The sequence below is a fragment of the Clinocottus analis genome, unplaced genomic scaffold (genome assembly GCF_023055335.1).
Source record: "Clinocottus analis isolate CAN_PGR_092001 unplaced genomic scaffold, fCliAna1.0.p SCAF_15, whole genome shotgun sequence".
In the NCBI taxonomy this organism is placed as follows: Eukaryota; Metazoa; Chordata; class Actinopteri; order Perciformes; family Cottidae; genus Clinocottus; species Clinocottus analis.
In genome coordinates this window covers 8,101,363-8,120,722 of record NW_027175876.1, presented here as the reverse complement: position 1 = coordinate 8,120,722, position 19,360 = coordinate 8,101,363, and the positions used below count along the sequence as shown (strand labels likewise).

Here is a 19,360-nt window from a genome sequence, read left to right as displayed (position 1 = left end):
TAGCTAATCTAAATGGTACGAATATTCTAAACATATTTGCATAGGCGATAATATATTTACATATACATACATTATTATGTAAATGACATATTTTTGATTAAAATAATTTTAAACATTTAGAACAGCAAGCTCTTTTGGACCTTGAGTTGAAAGTAAATTTGCACGCTCAAATAATAGTGTAAGCTTTTTTTTTATTGTATTAAAATATGGTAAAGGTCAAACAGAATAATATAATAATAGCAAAATACAGTTTTGTCACACAACACAGTGTATAATCTAATGGGTAAGGTTGATTAGTGCTTTTATTTCGAAGGCAAACACGTTCATCCGGTTTTGTGCTGCCTAATTGTAGCCTAGGCCCTCCCTAGGTGACTTGCCAAACTTGAGTCCCATATCGGGTGCAGTTCCTTCTTTTCCTGTGTAGTGTGTACTGATAAGAGGCCTGAGGACTCCTGTCGAGTAGTTTCGTCTCTATCTTACACCTTGAAAGTGTCCCCAGTCTGGGACTCTGGCCCTCTAACTACCTCCAATCCCTGCTCCCAGTGAGCCCTGACAAACCGGGATTCCTGCTCTCTTATCTCATTCATCTGTTTTACCGTCACAGCTCAGGGCCTTGACCAACTTTCAGTATTCCAGGAATGCTGATGCGCTGCCTTGCAGACACGCGGGCACTAAAAATAGACATTTACAGGGCTCGCAGTTTTTTTTCTGTCCTACAACTAATATCTGTTTTATGCGTGTAACTCACATTCAGAAGGTTAGACTTTATATATATATATATATATATATATATATATATATATATATATATATATATATATATATATATATATATATATATAAATATAAACACAAATAACTGTGAAAGCACACCACATGTTCTTGCTCTTAGAATAACTTTTATTTATTTTACTTTACAAAGAGGTCTCCACCAAAGCTCTCGGTTACTGAATCAATATTCAAATACAAACAATCTGTGAATAATCTATTCCGACAGTGGGCTAAATGTTTGACAGGGGAAGTCAGAAAGTACCAATGATTCTCAGGCAATAATAACATTATTTTTTTGTCCAAACATTGGATTAATACACAGACTGTATCATGTCAGAAATGGCAATGATTAAAATGTGCAATACGACCAACAACGGCAGTCTTTTAACAAAGTCTTTTTTTGGCCTCTGGCGTCAGAGTAGAGGAACACTTGTTGACACCGCAGCTATTAGTACGGAGTGATGTCATCAATGCCAAAGTCCCCTGGCCAGCCGAGGATGACACTAACATAATGGCATGACCTGTGGTGAAGATGTAGGCTGGAATGAGTGGGGGAAATGTGTCGCTGCCGTATAGGCACACACACACACACAAGCACACACACACACAAACTGAGTTTTGGAATGATGGCAGGGGTGGATCACATTTTGAGTTATTCTCGTAGGCCATGATGACTACCTATCCCAGGGGACTGCTGAACTCTTAATGAAGAAGAGGCTTTGAAGGGCATTGGGTCTTCTTGACACTGCTGTAATGGTGGGTAAAGAGAAAATAATGGCAGCAAGCTGTGGCGGACAAGCTATCTACTTGGCATTGGATATCAGTCGGCTGGCACTGAGTGCAGTGTTATGTTCTGTTTACTCATGTGGGTTTCAGCAGGCTGCCTATGGGCCTCCTGGTGCTTTCTTGTCAACTATGGGCAGGTGCAATTTTACAAAGGAAAACACTGCTCTCTAGTGGGGATACAGTATATAAAGACAAGGGTTATTGAAGAGCTTCGGCACTCACAAAATACAATCACCAAAGAAAAAACATGAAGAAATATAGAACTTTTTTGTGAAAATCTACAGATGCATCATCCATAAGTTAATATAACATCAAACAGTATTTGTGTAGAAGAGCCCAATGAGAAAAAAAAATGAAATTTTGAAATGGGACAAGTGTTGACAAAGCCTTGAAGTGATCTATCTGGATCAACTCTCATCCGGCATCCCCAACAGTAGAAACTGTAATACTGATTGCCGCTTACTACAGCATTTGACGGTTAATACCACATTTGGTAATATCACCAGCCTGATTTTTTTAGTATTGTCTGATCAGAACCAGTGACATTAAAAATAGTCAGTTAAACTGTCATGTGCTATGAATGTTCAGGGTTTTAAACATGCATGGCAAAAATTAAGATTTTCTATCAAAGTTTTGGCAGATGAGGTGAAAGGTGAGGGACCGACGTCATCAGGACGTTCACAGACCATCTCAGCGACTATATGTCAGTAGGTGTCCACTCATATATTGTATGTAGTTTTACTTTGTTTTAGAGGAGGCTGAGTGAGCATCCTTTCTCCTCAGAGTTAGAGTTATTCTGCTCAGTTGTCTGTCTTACCAGCCTAGCCAGGCTCTCGCCACACAGTGTATAACCTGCCCAATGATAAAGTCTTAACCTCTGCAGAATTCTCTCCTCTGTTGAAGGAAGTGAGCACAGTCGGGAATCACAGGCAATCAGTTGTGAAGAATTGAGCCTCAGAACTAGTGTGTTAAAGTGTACCATATTTAGATTGGGCGGCGAGGTGGAGAAGGGTATACCATATTCCTGGCTGTTGGTCAAAAAATAAAAAAAGCTGCTGAAGTCTGAGCCCCCGTCGGCCAGGTAACCCAAAACCTGGAGTGGGGAGTCAGCGTGGGATATGGGGAGAGGAACAATGTGGCTCTTTGTGCAAGCCGGGCAGGGAAAACAAACCGTTTCCCCTGGAAAGAGATCATGTTCGGGCTCCATCTGAGAAGACCACACAAGGCTGATCAGAGCCCTGTCTGCTGTGTGGAGCAAGGAGAGGAGGAGGAGAAGGAGGAGGAGGAGGAGGCGCGCATCTGGGCAGTCACACAATACACACACACAGACACACTTGAGGGCAATGTCAGACAGGGAGAATATCTGAGATGCTCAAGCGTTTACTGAACACAACATAACACACTCGCCAGCAATACTCTTTGGTCCAAGACAAAATGTGTGACTGTGTTGTGTTCTTCCTTCCACGGTGACTTGTGGGTAATATGGCCATCTGGACTGCTTCCTGGGTTGGCACCCTGCTGGTCTCCAGGCAGAGCAACACTCTGGTGGGCTGAGGGACAGGCTGGAGGTTGTTAGCACTGGCGTTGTCCACAAGAGGGCGTGGCACTGAATCTGGCACCGCCATACAGTGTTAAACAGGGCGTCTGTTCATTAGAGGGAGAGCAAAAAAATGTTATAGATTCTGGGGTGATTCTAATTTCCATTTCTAGGTTTTATTGTATCAACCTCTCCTGCTCTGGCAACTCATTCCTTAGTTCACCCAGTCTAAATGAACACTGAAAATGAGGCTTTTAGTTGTGTCGACACTCAGATAACTGTCGCACGGGGCACAATCAAACCAAGAACATCTGGCCTCTTTCTCTCTTACACACTAACACAGACTTTCATTCAAACACACACATATTAAATGTAAACAGACGCGCACACACACACTCTCATGTAAGGGCCAAACCAGGGTTCTGTACTCCCTCTGTCCCATTGCGTTTTAGTTTCAAACACTCAGCGAATACCCATGTGGTGGGATCGGATTACACGGGGCTATAAAATATCCCAAATAAAGACAAGGAAAACTGAGACGAAAAAAAACGAGCTGTTTCCTGAGGTGAAATCCTCCACTTGGCTGCTGATTCTGTCAGAGTGGGATATGTTTTTAAAGACTTTTAGCAGTGGAGACAATGGAACAGGACAGCAATGTTGGGCTCAGAGCACAGAGGTGGCGAGCTAAAGTCATTCGCATACGGCAGCCAGCTCCCATTACACACAACACTGGGCCATAAATCTGTCTGCACGACACAAGCAGCATGCTGTGATTTCATATGTATTAGTTACTAAGGGGACGCATGAAACCACAACAAATGAAAAGAGAGTTAAGGTGGGAACTCATTTTGTGAAAGGGAATATTGTCACTAAAACATCTGCGGTTTATGTTGTGACTTCTCTTTCATCAGCCATCATTTTTAAACTGAATTATTATGCTTTGAATGGAAAAGATTTAGAGAAAGGCATGACATCTAAACCATCTCTGTAATATCAGATTAATCTCAGGACATATAGTAAAATGGTAACAATATCTCCAAATGGCCAGATACCGGCGGAGGAGGACCGCGGGTGGTGTTACAAGCATTTGGACGACCAATCGGGCAAGTGAAATCAAGAAGCCCTTTGATTGGTCCAAAGTAAAGAGGCTTTTCTGCTCAAACATCAACATCTGGTTGGCAGTGGACAGCGGTGTTGAATGAAGAGAAGGAAAAGGATTGAAAGGGGATAGATGGGAGTGCACTCGAGCCGAGAAGAGCCGAAGCAGAACAGGGTGTCATTATGACCTGCGTAATCGAAACACTATGGTTCTGCCCCTGTGTTTTCTAGTGAAGCCCCAGAGCTCTATCACAGCTGAGAGCTGGCTCTCATATTCACAGCGCCTTATAGTCTGCCTGACAATCACCTCTGTCTCTACAGTGACCTCAGAAACATGTCTGCCCTGCCTCACCATTCATACTGCAAGAAGCTGCAGTTTGACTTTGGTGTGACACTTAACCAACCTCACTTGATCTGTCTCTCTGTCTCGGTGTCAGATTGGACAGAGCATCCCATAACCTCAAGGTCACGGTGTGGATTTAGCAGAAGCCATCTGTCCTTTACCTACTTCTCATACATTGCATCTGCTCTGGATCAGCTAATTGGTAAAAAAAAATAAAACAAATATATCCCTCCCTCTTAAACAGACACATACTCGCATGTCTTGGCAAAACTGTGCCTACTAAACCGGCTGCATTGATAACAAAGCATTGTGACTGTCAGGTTGTGGTTAAGTGATTGCCTTTCAAAGTGACTCTCACTGGCTTTGCCCTCCACCTCCTTCCCCTGTTGTAACTTTAGAGCTCAAAGGAGTGCCAGGTTACTGGGATTCTCTCTCTTTGGCGCCATGCTGTTTAGTGACCACGGCCATACTTTGGGACCTGTTATTAAGCTGCCCTGTGTATGTGTGAATATGTGTAAGCACACATTTTTCAATTCCTTGTCAAAGTTGCATTTTACAGAAGTTTGTTATAACATAACCTCTCACCTTCATCCTTTACTTATTCTGATCACGGAGCCGTAGGCATCGTCTTTTCAGAGCTGGCTCCATGTCTCCAGTACTCGGTGTATTAGCAGGGCTCCGCAGGCTACCCTTATCTCTGAGTTTGGGCAAGAGCAGCGGGGTGGTGGTCCCACCTGTCTTTGGCGCTGTGGGCAGAGCATAGGCATGGTCCTCATCGGGAACATGGGGGTCCTCTCCTACCTCCCCCACTACTGCCAAGGGCTCTTCTGACTGACTGACTGGGCCCTCAACCCGCACTGGGCCAACAGCAGAGCACTTGTTCTCTTTGATGTCCTCCAGATCACTAAGCACAGGGTCAGTGGGTGGTGCTGGTACCTGCTGGGGTAGTGAGGAGGCCGGACTTGCAGGGGAGGGTGAGGAGGACATCTCATTTGGACTGTAGTCCTGAAATTTCTGGACAGAGGTTGTGGCATCGTATGGATGGCTGCTACCCATGGGACTGGGTGTGTTATGTGAAGGTGGAGTGTGGGAGTCCTTGTGGTGGTAGACAGTGTCACTTGTAGGGGACTGTGGTAGAGGAGGAGTGGGTCTGATAATGGTGTGGAGCCCTGATCTGGTACCTTGCCCAGTTTCTGACTCTCCCGGCCCTGATAAGTCCACCACTCCTTTGGCACTGGGCTTAACTTGGGTCCTTTGAAGAACCCTTTGGATGACTTGTCTCTCTGGCTGCTGCTGCTTATAGTCTGCCAGTCCCTCTGACCCTGAGGCTGAGCAGGGGGATTTGTTGTACTGTGCTCTGGGGGAGGATGCTTCACTGTGGGGTGTGGATATTGGTGATGGGAATGGCCTCTCTGATTTAACCCAATCTGTGTTAGGGTCACATAGTGAGGAGAGACATTGAAGCAATGTTCCACTTAATGCATTGGCTAACAATCTGCTGTCCCCTTCAGGGATCCCTGGAGTTGGTGGCCTTGTAGCCCTGGCTCTACTCCTGTCTAACCCCTCTGGCACAGGCTGTATAACACCACTGTGACTTGGAGTTTCTATGTTTGATTTAGAAGGGTATGGAAAGGGGATAGGAATGGGGATAGGGACAGGTAGGGGAACAATAATGGGATAAGGTACCAGGACAGTGGGGTGGGGCAGGAGAGGACTAAAGGAAGGAATACCATAGTTCATGATGGGATGCATTGGTACAGGGCCTCTTTGCATCATGTTCAAAGGGGAGTGCAAGCCAGGAAAGTAAGCTCCTGGGAAGGGATGCATCATTCCAGGGGGATTCATGGAAGAGGTCGGGGGCTGCATGTGAGGAGAGTGAGGAGGTCTGTGGATAGGACTTGATGGGGGCCCCGGGTGTCTGGGAGGGTGGGCATGGGGGCTTCTCAGGCCATGAGCATGAAGAGGTGGTCTGATGAAGGGCATGTGGATTTGAGGTACCGGCTGATGTTCCAAAGGGAGACGAGGATGAGGTGGAGGATGAAGGGGACTAGGGTGTGGTGACCCCTCAAGAGCATGGGGAGGAGGCTGGATGGGTCTCTCCAGGGTTCTCAGCCCATGTATCTTGGAATTAGAAGAGGATGTCTCTGAGGGGGACATGGAGGTGGATTCTGCTGATCCATGGTTTGGCGTAGGCCCTCTAGGGGAAAGGTTTCGATGACGAGCTTCTCCTGCACTGGTGCTGCTGCTCCAAGACTCAGGAGTGAGTAGCTGTTGCCCGCCCACAATGGTGTCCGCCCTCCCTTCCTGGCTGTTTCTGCTTGGGCTGGAGCTTGTCAGAGCTGCACGGGCTTCCCGATAGAAAACATCCATCTTGTATTGATTCAGGCACTTGGTGCTGCAGAACTGGAGTCGTTCCTCGCCAGATCCGAAGTCCAGGTATTCTTTAGTGTGACGGACATGCTTACACCAATCACAAACCTGTGGCACAGGGGAGAGAGACTGTGGAGGGTCATTGCAGTGACATATCCTCGCTGAATACTTTTTAGAAATATACAGTCATGGGAGAAGAAGAACGCAAGCTATGTATAAATAAAGCAGTTTACTCTTTTAATAATTATTATTTACATTGGACAACAAAAAAACAACAATAGTGTCCTCTTACTCTGACATTGCTGTTTATCTTTAACACCAGCCTGGGCGAGTCCTCTGTATGAGGGTGTTGAGGAGATCTCTCACCGTGGAGGTCTTCATCTCGTGCCTGACAGGGTAAAACCACAGTGTGACATAAACCACTGCGAAGCAGTTCCTCCTACTTTTGATGGATTCACGTTCCAATTTCATGTTGATGAAGCAGCAGTTGCGTTAAATTAATATGCTACACTTAAATCATCCAGTGGTCATTTAACCAAATTTGATTCTCTGACAAAACAAGTCCAGAAAATAGCTTGTAATGAACAGCCTTGTCATCAAGGTTAGGAGCAGTTTGAACTTCACGCATGCCACCAAACCCTAAAGGTCAACGAAGGGAAATCACTGTGTTGTGAAATAGATATGATTCTACAACCGAGTATGGAGATAATGCAGGTGATGTATCGTCATATAATTAATGGCCTTGCCAGTATTAATATAGGAAATTCCTCTTGATTCATGTAAGCTGATCTGCTGCCGATCTGAGTGCTCCCCCATCTCTATAACCCATTGAGTCGTGTTGAGTTACGAAACATGAGGCAGCTGAAGGTAAGGTATGCACTGAAAGTGGACACCTCGCCCCAGGCCTCCTGGCCTTCCTCTCAGACAAGCAGCAACAAGCCAACGGCAATGCTTTCCTCCCCGCCTCTAAAGAACTAGAGGACTTGTTGCGCAGAGTCAGTTCAGCGCTCCTTTTTGTCTCTGTTGTCGTTTGAATGAACCTACCACAGTATTAACAACAGTAGGGTGAAAAGCGATATAGCTGCTTGTCATACCGCACCTCTAAAGAGGGTATCCATGTCGTAATTGAAAGTGAAAAATCACTGCAATGGGCATTGGAGCGGTTCTCCATAGTTGAAGCTTTCTTGTCCCCCAGACCAAAAGCCACTTAATGGCCAGCCCCTCCTCCATTAACACAAAACTGATACTAAGTGTCCACTGCAACCTTTGAGCTTGCTACCTCCATTCCTATACTGGGTCCTCCATAATAACTAGAAAGTGTGTTCTCAGAGATCCCCCCTTTTAAAATTCCTGTAAATTAATCCATCAGTTATGACCTCACAAGATCAGAAGTATCTATTTCTGAAGGTCTGTTTACCTGCCAGAAAACACTTGATGCCTGGGTCTCCTGTGTATGTAGAGTGACACACCCGGACAAACTCTGTCTATATAAAGTACTTGCATGTGTGAGTGCATTTATGTGTGCACACGACATTCAAAAATATAAAAGAAGATGTACAGATAATTCACAATATAGTTATTGGGATTTCCAACATCTTACCAACAATATACAACAAGTCCCACCTAAATGTTTATGACCACCAAACAGGGATGCTGATATGTATTGTTTCCATTTTTAGTTGACCACTTACCTTATTGCGTTTGAAGTAGGCCCGTCTGCAGGCAGCGAAACATTTCTCACTGCAGAAGCTCTTGAGCTCTGAACCCATACATAGAGAGTAGCGTTTTACCCCTTCCTTCTGGCACCAAACACACACTATCTGCACATTCTGTACATCTTCCACTATAGGGAAAAAGCAGAAACAAAGTTTGAGGAATTGATGAACACGGTTTGCAAAAGTCTCACTAACCGTTTTTTTTCTAAAACAGCTCAGTTTCAATATTATTTCAGGAGAGCTCGATATCCTGTTGCACTTGTGTTATTTCTTATTATCTGCACCACTGCTTAGTGCGGTTCGTAAGATACATGGACCCGGACACAGAATGAATGTTTGAAGAGTTTTGAGTCTGTACTACAACTAATTGAAACGGAACAATGACTGAATCATTTTGGACCCAGTCGGCTCAAGTACACTTTCAAAATAACAGAAAAAATACATTACTGCTCAGTATTTTATGGTCAGGCTATAGAGCATGAAAATCAACCTTTTCGGATAAAGTGAGCTGACTCCTCTTGAGCTGCAAATGGCTTGTAATGTAAAAGCAACATATTTGCAAAGTAATTTATCTCAGAGTGGAATTCAGATAATTTATTTTATATACAGCAATAATAACTGATAATAACTCAACAGATACATTGGTATAAAAAGATATGTATGTAATGGAAATAAAGACTATTTTCCAGCCCTTTATATTCAGTAATTTGCTATTATTTCATAATAATACTATATTCAACAGTATGAATCACCAGAGGGACAATACATAAAACAAAAATGATCCTTTTGACTGTTTACATGGCTTCTATGCATGATCATATTCCAGAAACCTATCCACACTGCTGACCCTGCACTCTGACTTTTCACATGTAAGCATAATACAAGTCATGGATTATGTGTGCATGTGTGAATCTGGGGGCAACATTGCATAAAAGTTTAACACTCATTATAAAGTTTGGTAGCCCGCTACCTGCTGATGGCTTTATAAGGGGTACAATGACAGGAGCAGTCTTCTGCTCCTTAGAGGTGATCATGGATGAACTTGTCGAAGAAGAGGAGGGTGACGAAGAGGGGACACTGCAGGACTCTCTCTCTCCACTTTTCATGGCGTGGACCGAGTGGCCAACTTTGGTGTCCACGCTCTTGGATTTTGGCAATGAGTTCTCTGAAAGACATAAACATATTATAATGCTCACAATTGGTCTCGTAATACAATAGTATAGTATAGCTTACACCATACTGTAATAACCTTTGCACTCATAACAATGCCCTACACAGATTATTAGTACAGTTGTGTTGAGAAACAATAGATGAATCTAAATCGATGAAACTTGAGAAGCTGCAACTACAAGAGATGTCTAGCAAATGTGAACAGTGACTCAATGTCTGCACTGAAACCTGCAGAACCCGTTGGTATGAATTCAAGAAGGCTCTTCTGTTCCAACAGTGAACTATCGACACCTGTCCTCACCTTTTAGCACAGACACGTGCTGACGTCTCTCTCTGTAGTTTCTGATCTCGTTGGCCTCCGAGTCTCTGAGGTCTACCTTGTCGTAGCCGTACCATCCCAGCAGCTCGTTCATGGTGCTTTCTGCAAACGTCTGCATGAGAAAAAGAGGAAAAGAAATCCCTGATTAACCTTCTATGTAAAGGGAGAGGGTAACTGAGCCACTGCCTGCCTGCAAATGGGAAATTGTGACCGTACATCTTAGGCTTGTTAGTGGAACTTTTTATCCTATGTTAAACATAATCAGACCTTCCTACTTTGAATCAATGCGAGGGATTCTTTCTCAGCCTCGGCCCAGTTGGGGAAACGAATATGGGCACAGTGGAGTACAGTATGACGCTTTTTCCATGATGTATTCAAGTTGTTTACTCTCGCTAAATCTGAGACGGAAAGGTTTAGAACCTAACACCAGTGTGAAATCTATGAATCATCCTTTGTTTATCTGTTAATTGGAAAAAAAGAGGTAGAAAAGAAAACTGTTCCCCACAGATGGGATGTGTGGTCTCCCTTATTATTTTTTTTATTACGACCAGATGAAAAAAAAAAAGAAAACCACAAAGGTCTCTCTCTTTATCCACCCACCTCTCTCTGTGGCTTTGGGAGAACCGGATTGGAGGAGAAACCTGATCCGGAACGGGCAGAAATCAGAGCGGGACACCCTACACCACAGCGAGGTCCCACGGTTCTCGGAAATGCCCCACTCCTCTCCCTTCGTCTCCCTCCAGTGTCCACCACTCTCTCTCCCTCTCTTCTCCCGAGCGTTCCCTGTCCCTCCCCTCTCTCTTTCCCTCCTCTGCCCCCCCCCTCCCTCCCTCACCTCCCATCTTCACCATCCTCCCCTCCACCCCAGCACCTTCCAGCCCTGACACCCGACACAGCACTGCCTCTCAGGTTTCACCCTTTTCCAGCACAGCCAGTCTGCTGTGGTGGTGTTGTAGTGCTGTGGTACTGACTGCACATTCTTTCCCCTGCTTTCCTCACCCCGACCTCTGCTCTGCTCTAGGGCCTCAGCGAAATGGATCTCTCCCTTGCTCACTTTCTGCTGTGTATGTGTGTGGGTGAGTGCAAGCAGTGGTATCATATCCAGCTAAATATGCCTAACGATGATTAAAGTTAAGTATCCGGTGTCTGGTGCTGCGCTCGGGTCTGACGTGGAGGGAGTAGGTCTGAATGTGGTGTTGAAACAGATGTATTTCAGAGACAACACTCGGCTGGACTTCAGCTGAGCTAGAAATCAGATTGTCTGCCTTCCTGTCTGCCTTTTTTTTCTCACCTCTTCCTCGCCCTTTCATCATTTGATTGATTTCAAATGGTGGACAACGGTTTGACGTTACAATTCAAGTCTTGTATGTTTCACATCACATATCATTTAGATATTTTCTCCTCATGGTTGTTATTTGCTGTTTCTGTTTTCCTGTTAATGAAAGACGGCTATTTTGTTCCCTCCCTCACCCCTCCACTTCCCACAATGTTGTTTTTGTTTCTTTTTGGCAGTTCTGACAAACATCTGCTTTGTGAGAGTGACAAGCCATATCCCAAACCACAGAGAGAGTTTCAGCCAAAGGCAACAAACCGGGGCCGACCCTGAGATTCAGCCCAGGCAGGCGCACATCAAGCAGGGATAGCATTGCACATGTTTTGATTAAAATTAGTTAAGTTGTAACACTACACCTCCCCTGGATATCAAACGCTACAATCCAAACCACTTACACAAAAAGAGCACATTTCCTCTCTCACGAAAGGCCAAAATCTCCTCCCCCTGAAACAACTTGCCTGTCTTTTTAGATTTCTGACCTCCTGCTTGAAGGAGCTTCAGATATCCGTTACCACCACAGTCAACACTCTCAAATAGACTCTGTCCAAACCCAAACAAAGCAGACAATCCACGGATTAGTTTCCATGTAGTAATAGGCTCACAATGTTGGGAGGGAATTATGTCTGTTACTGTTATTTAACCGTGACTGTCCTCTAAGTCAAGAAAAAGAGATATTTTTAAGGAGCATTCCTGACTGAACATTATCTCTAAATAAGAACTTTATTTGGTGTGAAATGGACATCCATTAAAATAGTGTAACACCACTTTAGTGTTTCCCTAGTGTAGGCTATGGCTATTTAAATTGTATAAATACATTCTCTTTTTGAAGGCATAAGGGCAAGTCTCTGTGGGTAAAGAAAGAGCTGAGAAGAGGTGACGCACATCTGGATCTCCACTGGACTTTACAGTGTGAGCGTCCGGCCACAGCTGGCTGGACATGGCGTCCCAAAGGCCAACCTACTTTTATTCACAGCGAACATCTATAATTAAAACGCCCCGTGTCTCTGTGTGTGATATTTTAAGTTAATATTCATGTGATATAATTTGTGATCGTCCTTCAGAGGAGTGCAATCTTCAAGAGTGTTTTTTTTTCTTTCTAAATCTGGAACAAAATGATATTCATGACGTCTGATTGTTTGAATAAACGACAAGGAGAGCATTCACATAACCCAAACACAGTTTGTGTCTGATTACTCCCGGCATTGATCTGTGTTGCCCCCCCCCCCCCCCCCCCCTCTCTCTCTCCCTCTCTCTCTCTCTCTCTCTCTCTCTCTCTCTCTCTCTCTCTCTCTCTCTCTCTCTCTCTCTTCCTGCGTAGCAAGACGTTGTGCGCGTACAGAAGTTACTGCTCGGTCAATAACACGTCTCACTTGATAAAAAAACTAGTGACACACAAACTCACTCTCACCTTCATCTCCTGGTTGATCTCCCTCTTCACGGGGTGCGCAGGTTTCCTGCTGCGTTTATTTTCCGGTGGTCTCCCTTTCTCCATCTCTGGCATAGTCCTGGTCGGGCTGGATCCGACCCGGATCACTGGCGGGTGTCAGCTGGAGGGTTTTAGCGGAGTAGCTGAGAATGAAAGCTGTCACTCCCAGTGACAGCGGCTGTCATTCCCGGACGCCTGAGTCCCTCATCTGGGGCTTCACACCATCCGAGTCAACTGAACATGCGTGCGCTCCGGGCTGGAGGCTCCTGCGCCGAACAATCCTATCTCTCTCTTCTCCAACACCGTCAAGCATCTGCAGGGAACAAAGATGGGGCTTCCGGTTTTACCTTTCAGAGTAAATTCTTAATTGCGACCTGAAGTAACATTGTTGGCCAGCCAAGAAAGATAATCAATACCTTAATAACGTATGACTCAAACCAAATGAAAAACTTCCAGGACTTATGGTCAACATGCAAAAATATGGAGCACTTTAGAAGAAGAAAGAAATGTGTTGATGTCAGATAAAAGCATAACCCCAAGTTCAATTTAATATTTACAGCATCTTAAACTAGATCTCTGATCACTGATTCAACGTTTTCCCCCTATTTTTTATATCACCTGAATGTTGCAGCATTTGTAAAATGCTAATGCTAAATTACATGCCTAAATGTAAACACATCTTATTTGAGGACTTTATTTGAGGACAACAACAGCTCTCTTTAAACAAGTAGCCTGTCAATGAAAATAAATGTTCAATTCAATTGTGTTTGACTGAGAAAAAAGTCACACACTAGATAGCTTTATAATTAAGTTCATATTGTGAGTTACACCAGAACATAACACACATCTTCGAAATAAAATCGAGTATCTAGCTCCTTTATTTTTGTCTCAATACATGTCCTTTTAACGCGATCCACGTTCTGCTTTTATTCTGAAAACCAATTCGCACAGCTTCCGGTATAACTCGTGCTCTCTCTGCGTAACTTGATGCTGCCCTCTCGTCCTCTCCGGTTCGGTAAGGGAGGGCCCTGTGATTTGATGTAACCCAACACCTGGCGCCCACCCTTCCTAAATCTGAACAGATACGTTTCATAAGGAATGCAAAGACTGTGCTTTATCTGAGGGGACACAGTACAAACACTGTCTGTATACTCATGTCTTAAAATAAAGAGATGAAAAGAACGCTGTGAGTTAAATGATACCGTGGCAGCATGTATGGGGCTTTCTCAAATGGCATCCGTTTGATCAGCGACTGTGTGAGACATTGTGTGTGTGTATATGTGTAGCCTACGCGGTGCATGAAAGAAAAACAGCATCGAGAATGTCCACATTCGGCCACCGTGACCCTCGGACAAGTATGTACATGCATGTATGAACACATGCACATTTGGACCAATGTTAAAGCCCAGATGATTTACGACAATATCATGTCATGTTTCTCGGCTATAGTGTTGAAAACATGGAGAGGATCGAGTTGCATTCCGCATTATGAACAAACACCACTTATTTCAGACTTTTAACTCACATATTTTGCAGAACTTTCACTTGGTCCCTAAACCCCATGCAGAGAGACAGACAGGTAGACAGACGGACAGACAGACAGACAGGCGGGACGTCAGAGCCACTCTCCTCCCTGTCTCCAGCCGTCCTCGGTCTACTCTGGTTGGAGGAATCCAGGGACCACGGCTCGTGTAAACAGAAACCCGATGCAGTGCGCAGGGCTCTGGTTTCGCCCCCTCGTACACTCGCTGATGATACTCGATCCGGCCCGGCTTTGGGAACAGGGCTTATCTGATGCCTCACAAAAGGCCCCTCTCTCCGGCTCTCCATAACAGCGCACATCTGGGGCCACTGCAGGGAGCGCTGTCCCCTCAGGTTCCTCTGGGGGGGTGAAGGAGGGGATAAGACCGTCTCACTATTCCCTTCGACATCCACTTACACAAATGACAGAAGAAAAGAGAAAGTAATGCACAGGTCCATGGTTACAGACCTCAACATCTGGACCTAGTCATAAAGAGTTGACACTTTGTGCGTAATTATTTGCATGCTTGTCTCTATGATGGACAGGAAACATGTCCTGTTTATTTGGAGGATTGTTGAAAATGTTATAGTCTGATCTTCATCTTCACAGAGGGAAACGCCGTGTGATCTCCTGGTTTACAGTACTATCTTTTCGCCGTTAGGGGGCAATGTCTACCTATTTTGCATAATTGTGCCAATGAATATAGCCCAGTGCTTCCCCTTCATCAAATGACATGCAAATAGAGTCACGATGAGTCATGTGTTTCTGGCTCAAATAAATGAGATCAAATAAATTGACCTGTAGCACATACAACTGTTTTAACCGCAAGTTATGTTCACATCTGATTTCCAGCACTGTTGTTAAATGTTGTTAAATAATAACATAAACTGACTGGAATACGATACATCTGACTGAATCTTGATGAATGCTGTTTCATAATGTAAATCTTTCATCCACTATAAACAGCTATGAGGAAGAAGAAGAAAAAGGCTTCAACAGACTTCCTTCAGATCAGAAAACCTAATGGCACAACATTTCTGTGGGTAAACAATCAGTTAGTTTCACATAAATGGGATATTTTTTTAATGCAAAATCATTCTAAACTGGATGAATACCAGGGAACAAACATATTGATCCATGTATGCAGACTAAAACTGAGTAATGTCCACTTTTACAAAGATTAACCGTATTTATCTTCCGGAAGCCTTTGAATAACTGGTGCAATGTCGTGCTGACCACCAGGCGTCGCTGTTTCCACGCTGATAGCTGCAGCTCGACACGAGCGCTGGTCCAACAGGTTGTTTTCACTTTTCAGTTTCCGTCTTTCTTTCGATTTATGTCATGTTCTTTCCAATTGAAGTAAAAGCGAGGGAACACATTCAGAGTTGTAAAGGTTCAATTAGGTATCGACATCTTATTGATCATAAACCCAATGGCTGCCTGAACCAAGCAGCCTGCGGACCAGTATCACCATGGCAACACACCGTTGGAAGCAGTGTGCCGGTATAAATGGATGAAGTTAGTTGGACTTCATTTGAACATTAATGTCGGTGAAAGTGGACTGTGCTCAATAGTCACGCTATGGGGCATGGCATTTCAGCATATGGCAGGAAAGTGGAGAAAAAACGTGACTTCGTTAATGGAGCATGCGCGCGCAGCTGACTTCCCAAATGTTTTACTACCAAACACAATTACCCTAAAGTGAGTAATCGTTTCCGCATTTGAGGTTCCTGCGGTCGAATCAATTTTCTTTTATATTATTAAAACTCTTCTCTCCAGCACGTCCGGGACTCTACGTCACAGAGCCAGCTGGTATAAAAGCCTCAGTGCGATGCAGCATCCTCATTAAAGAGAAGCAGCGTCTGTGCCTCCTCCTCCTCCTCCTCCTCCTCCTTCTGGCCAAATTACTGCAAGCAAAAAGAAAAATGTCCAAAATGACGATCGTTCAGCTTGGAGTGATTTTGTTCGCCATATGTTTATCAACACAGGTATGCTCACATATATCCTGTAGGCATTGTTTTTAAGCTTGACTTTATGTATTAGGTCGTGGTTGGAATTGATCTTGTTTGATCTTTATTGAAATGCGTTGTGCGGTGATGGGTTATTTGACTTTGAAGGTTTTAAACGGGTTTTACACTCGGTCTGGATTACAGCAAGCTCTCTAGGGAAATTAAGATCCAGAATTTCTGTCATCGATTTCTAAATTGCTTCGTGTGTGTCTAATTCTTACAGTCTTTTAAAGCTTAATTCCCGGTCATATACCGTATATTTTTTCACATACCTCTTGATTAGCGTAAACACTCCGGTGAATTAATGATTCAGGTGCAGTGTATTGTCTACCTCTGCAAAGGTGGGGAGAGAATCTAAAGTTTCTTTTCGGTGTGCTCAAGGAAACCTGATATGCACGCGCAGGAACTTAGGGCTCTCTTATCTTTTTGCTTTTCCGTCTAAGTAGAGATGAGTCGTCAGAAATAACACGAGTGGCAATAATTAAAAACGTGGTAAATGATATGTTCATTGATATCCGGTGTATTGGAATATGTTTGTCCATCGTTAATGACACCAGTATTCTGTATTAAGCATCTGTCATCAGTCTAATTTCTCATGTGACGTCTCGGTTTTGCACTGAGGCAGAGGCCTTGTTACAGAGACAGTTTGACAAGCATCTACCCTCCTCCTCCTCCTCTTCCTTCTCCTCCTCCTCATCCTCCTCCACCTTCTCCTCCTCCTCCTCCTCCCCCTCTTCCTCCTCTTCCTCCTCCTCCTCTTCCTCCTCTAACAGGTGGTTTCCCAGAACAGCACAAACCCCACAGCAATGGGAAACTCCACCTCCAACCCCAACGCCACCACCATGGCCACAGACACCCACAGCAGTTCGGCCAACACCACCAGCCCGACCGGCTCAGGCGTCTCACTGCACGCGGGCGCCGTCTCCTTCCTGATCCCTGTCATCACGGGCGCCTCTCTCCTGCAGCGCTACTGTTGAAGCCTCGGACCCCACCACAGCGCCCCTCTTCTTGGCCTTAATGCTCCTCCTCACCTCTCATCTTATCATCCCACCCGACTCCAACCTCCCTCTTCTCCCCTTCACCGCACTGCACAGAGACCACAAAACTAACACGGATGGACTCCACAACCTTTTCTTTGTCCTCCTTAAATTCATGATAAAAAAATATGTGTATAATTCAAGACGTTTCTTTCAATAAGGGGGGTTAAACCGTCAACCTGGAGATCATCACAGAGACCCCCTCAGCCCCTTGCATGGATTCAAAAGGAACAGGGGTTTGGCTCAGCTTCCCTTTTGGCTTGCGTTTCCATAGTTGCGTCAATGAATTTTGGAGATGCTCAGGGCTGCGGTTGTCATGTCACACGTCTTGATTGAAATGCGGACCACTTGAGTGTATAGAGGCTCTACTTGTGGCTTTAAATCCATCTGGCAATCAATATCAGAATGCTTTTTGTCTGTTAAGTTAAGTTTGGCACATACAGGAATAAAAAAAATGGCACATTTTAGTTGGGTTCTTTCATAATTTGGCTCTAGAACTGTCAAAGAGATGTATGTAGCAAATAAATTGCCACAAGACTTGTCAGTTTTGCCTTGTGATGTGTAAAGAGTTGCGGTCTTTTACAATGAGGGTTTGATTGACACCTTTCCTTCCCTTCATCCATGGGTTAGACCCAGGGAGTGACTGTATGTATATTATAACCATATGGGAAGGGTTGCTGTTAGATTTATATTTCCCCCTTATAGTTTATATTTTGTATAAATGGAAATGTTGTACTGTTTAATAGTTTGGGTATAAGATAATGGAAGAAATTACAATGTACAATAAATTATGAAACATTATGACAACTGTAATTGTGTCTTTGATTCTGATCAGTTTAAATCTTGCTTGAATGTTAATCTTCCCTGTGAAAGCAGCACTTTGACCAATATTTCATCCATTCGTCCGTTCTAGAACTTTGCATTAATCTCGGCCCATAAAACCATGAGGTTCTCCATCTAAAGGGCGTGGTGGTGTTGTATTCATCATTACTGCGCTGCCTGGCAGTCTAGACGGGCAACTGCTGAGCTGCAGGCCAGAGATGGACTCAGCATTCCCTGATGCCCCCACTGATCTCCTCTGGATTAGTGCCAGAGCAGCATGACTGCATATGAACCAGTGCCAGCCTCCATGGTATTCTAGTCATGTACAAAGTCTAAACATGCACGCTTACATCCAGATTATGATCATTTTGGTTCTACCTTGAAGAGAAAAGCTGTTAGCTGTTACCAAGACACCCGTTACTTCAGTTAGACGTTTCAATATCATTATGCATGTCTTACATTGACTTACATTACATGACCTTAAAATGAGGTTAACAAGCTATCAAGGGAAAGTTTAATTAGGTTCAAACAAGTTTGGCTTTTTGCTGTTGCTCAACATATTCTAATTTGAACTTTGTCCAGGTCTTCAATTCTCCAGCAGCTGCAGAAAATAGAAGATATCTGTATAAACACGAATGTTAATTAGATTTAATATGGGTCTTAACTGTAATTATGAAATATATATTATGGAGTTTATCTTAAAATAGAATTTACACAGTGGAAAAAAGTTTGCAGTCATTTGCCAGTATTAGAGTAATAAATAGTACCTATTTTCATTTAAGATTTGTACATAGAATAAAGCGGACAAAGCAGTACTGTCTATCTATTCAATAGAGCGTGTAGCATTTTGTAATCTCTTTCGATTTAAACCTCCAGAGTGCATTTATCTGTTTTATGTTTGTGATTGTCTCTAACGATACTTTATTTTGCTTTAATTTGTTTATTTTTTTTAGGTAAGCAGCAAAGTAAAAGTATTAAAACTGATCAACCAAAGCAAACATTAGCAAACACCCTCCTACTGTATGTGTGTTTTGGGTGGTGGCCATGATGGCAGAGTGAGTGGCGTGCAGCACCATAAAGCCGACCTCATGACTCATTAGCC

The 19,360-nt window shown here is 43.9% G+C and overlaps 1 protein-coding gene and 1 long non-coding RNA gene across 3 annotated transcripts; one reads left to right on the top strand and one right to left on the bottom strand.

Annotated features, from left to right (window-relative positions):
* Nucleotides 1–889: 889 nt before the first annotated feature.
* LOC137786003 (sine oculis-binding protein homolog B-like) lies at nucleotides 890–13,131 on the bottom strand. Of its 2 annotated transcripts, none has more exons than XM_068577586.1 (7): nucleotides 12,851–13,131; nucleotides 10,092–10,221; nucleotides 9,591–9,785; nucleotides 8,597–8,748; nucleotides 7,198–7,293; nucleotides 5,121–7,034; nucleotides 890–3,201 (listed from the first exon to the last, which is right to left on the bottom strand). In XM_068577586.1, the coding sequence occupies exons 1-6, from the start codon at nucleotides 12,941–12,943 to the stop codon at nucleotides 5,130–5,132; spliced, it is 2,571 nt and encodes an 856-aa protein (XP_068433687.1). In that variant the 5' UTR covers nucleotides 12,944–13,131; the 3' UTR covers nucleotides 890–3,201; nucleotides 5,121–5,129. The 2 variants fall into 2 exon arrangements, with proteins under 2 accessions (XP_068433687.1, XP_068433689.1); XM_068577588.1 differs by having other exon boundaries at nucleotides 5,121–7,013.
* A 2,844-nt stretch (nucleotides 13,132–15,975) lies between these two features.
* Nucleotides 15,976–18,237, top strand: LOC137785826 (uncharacterized). The gene is made up of 3 exons (XR_011077535.1): nucleotides 15,976–16,091; nucleotides 16,170–16,378; nucleotides 17,173–18,237. It is a non-coding gene; the product is annotated as an uncharacterized lncRNA (long non-coding RNA).
* Nucleotides 18,238–19,360: the final 1,123 nt, after the last annotated feature.

What these genes read in the sequence shown, in the direction of transcription:
- LOC137786003 (XM_068577586.1), bottom strand. Translation starts at nt 12,943, where the DNA reads ATGCCAGAGATGGAGAAAGGGAGACCACCGGAAAATAAACGCAGCAGG. An exon ending in CCTACTTCAAACGCAATAAG is followed by an intron (nt 7,294 to 8,596) that starts GTAAGTGGTCAA and finishes TTACCCTGTCAG; the next exon opens with GCACGAGATGAAGACCTCCA. An exon ending in AGATAAACAGCAATGTCAGA is followed by an intron (nt 7,035 to 7,197) that starts GTAAGAGGACAC and finishes GACCCTCCACAG; the next exon opens with TCTCTCTCCCCTGTGCCACA.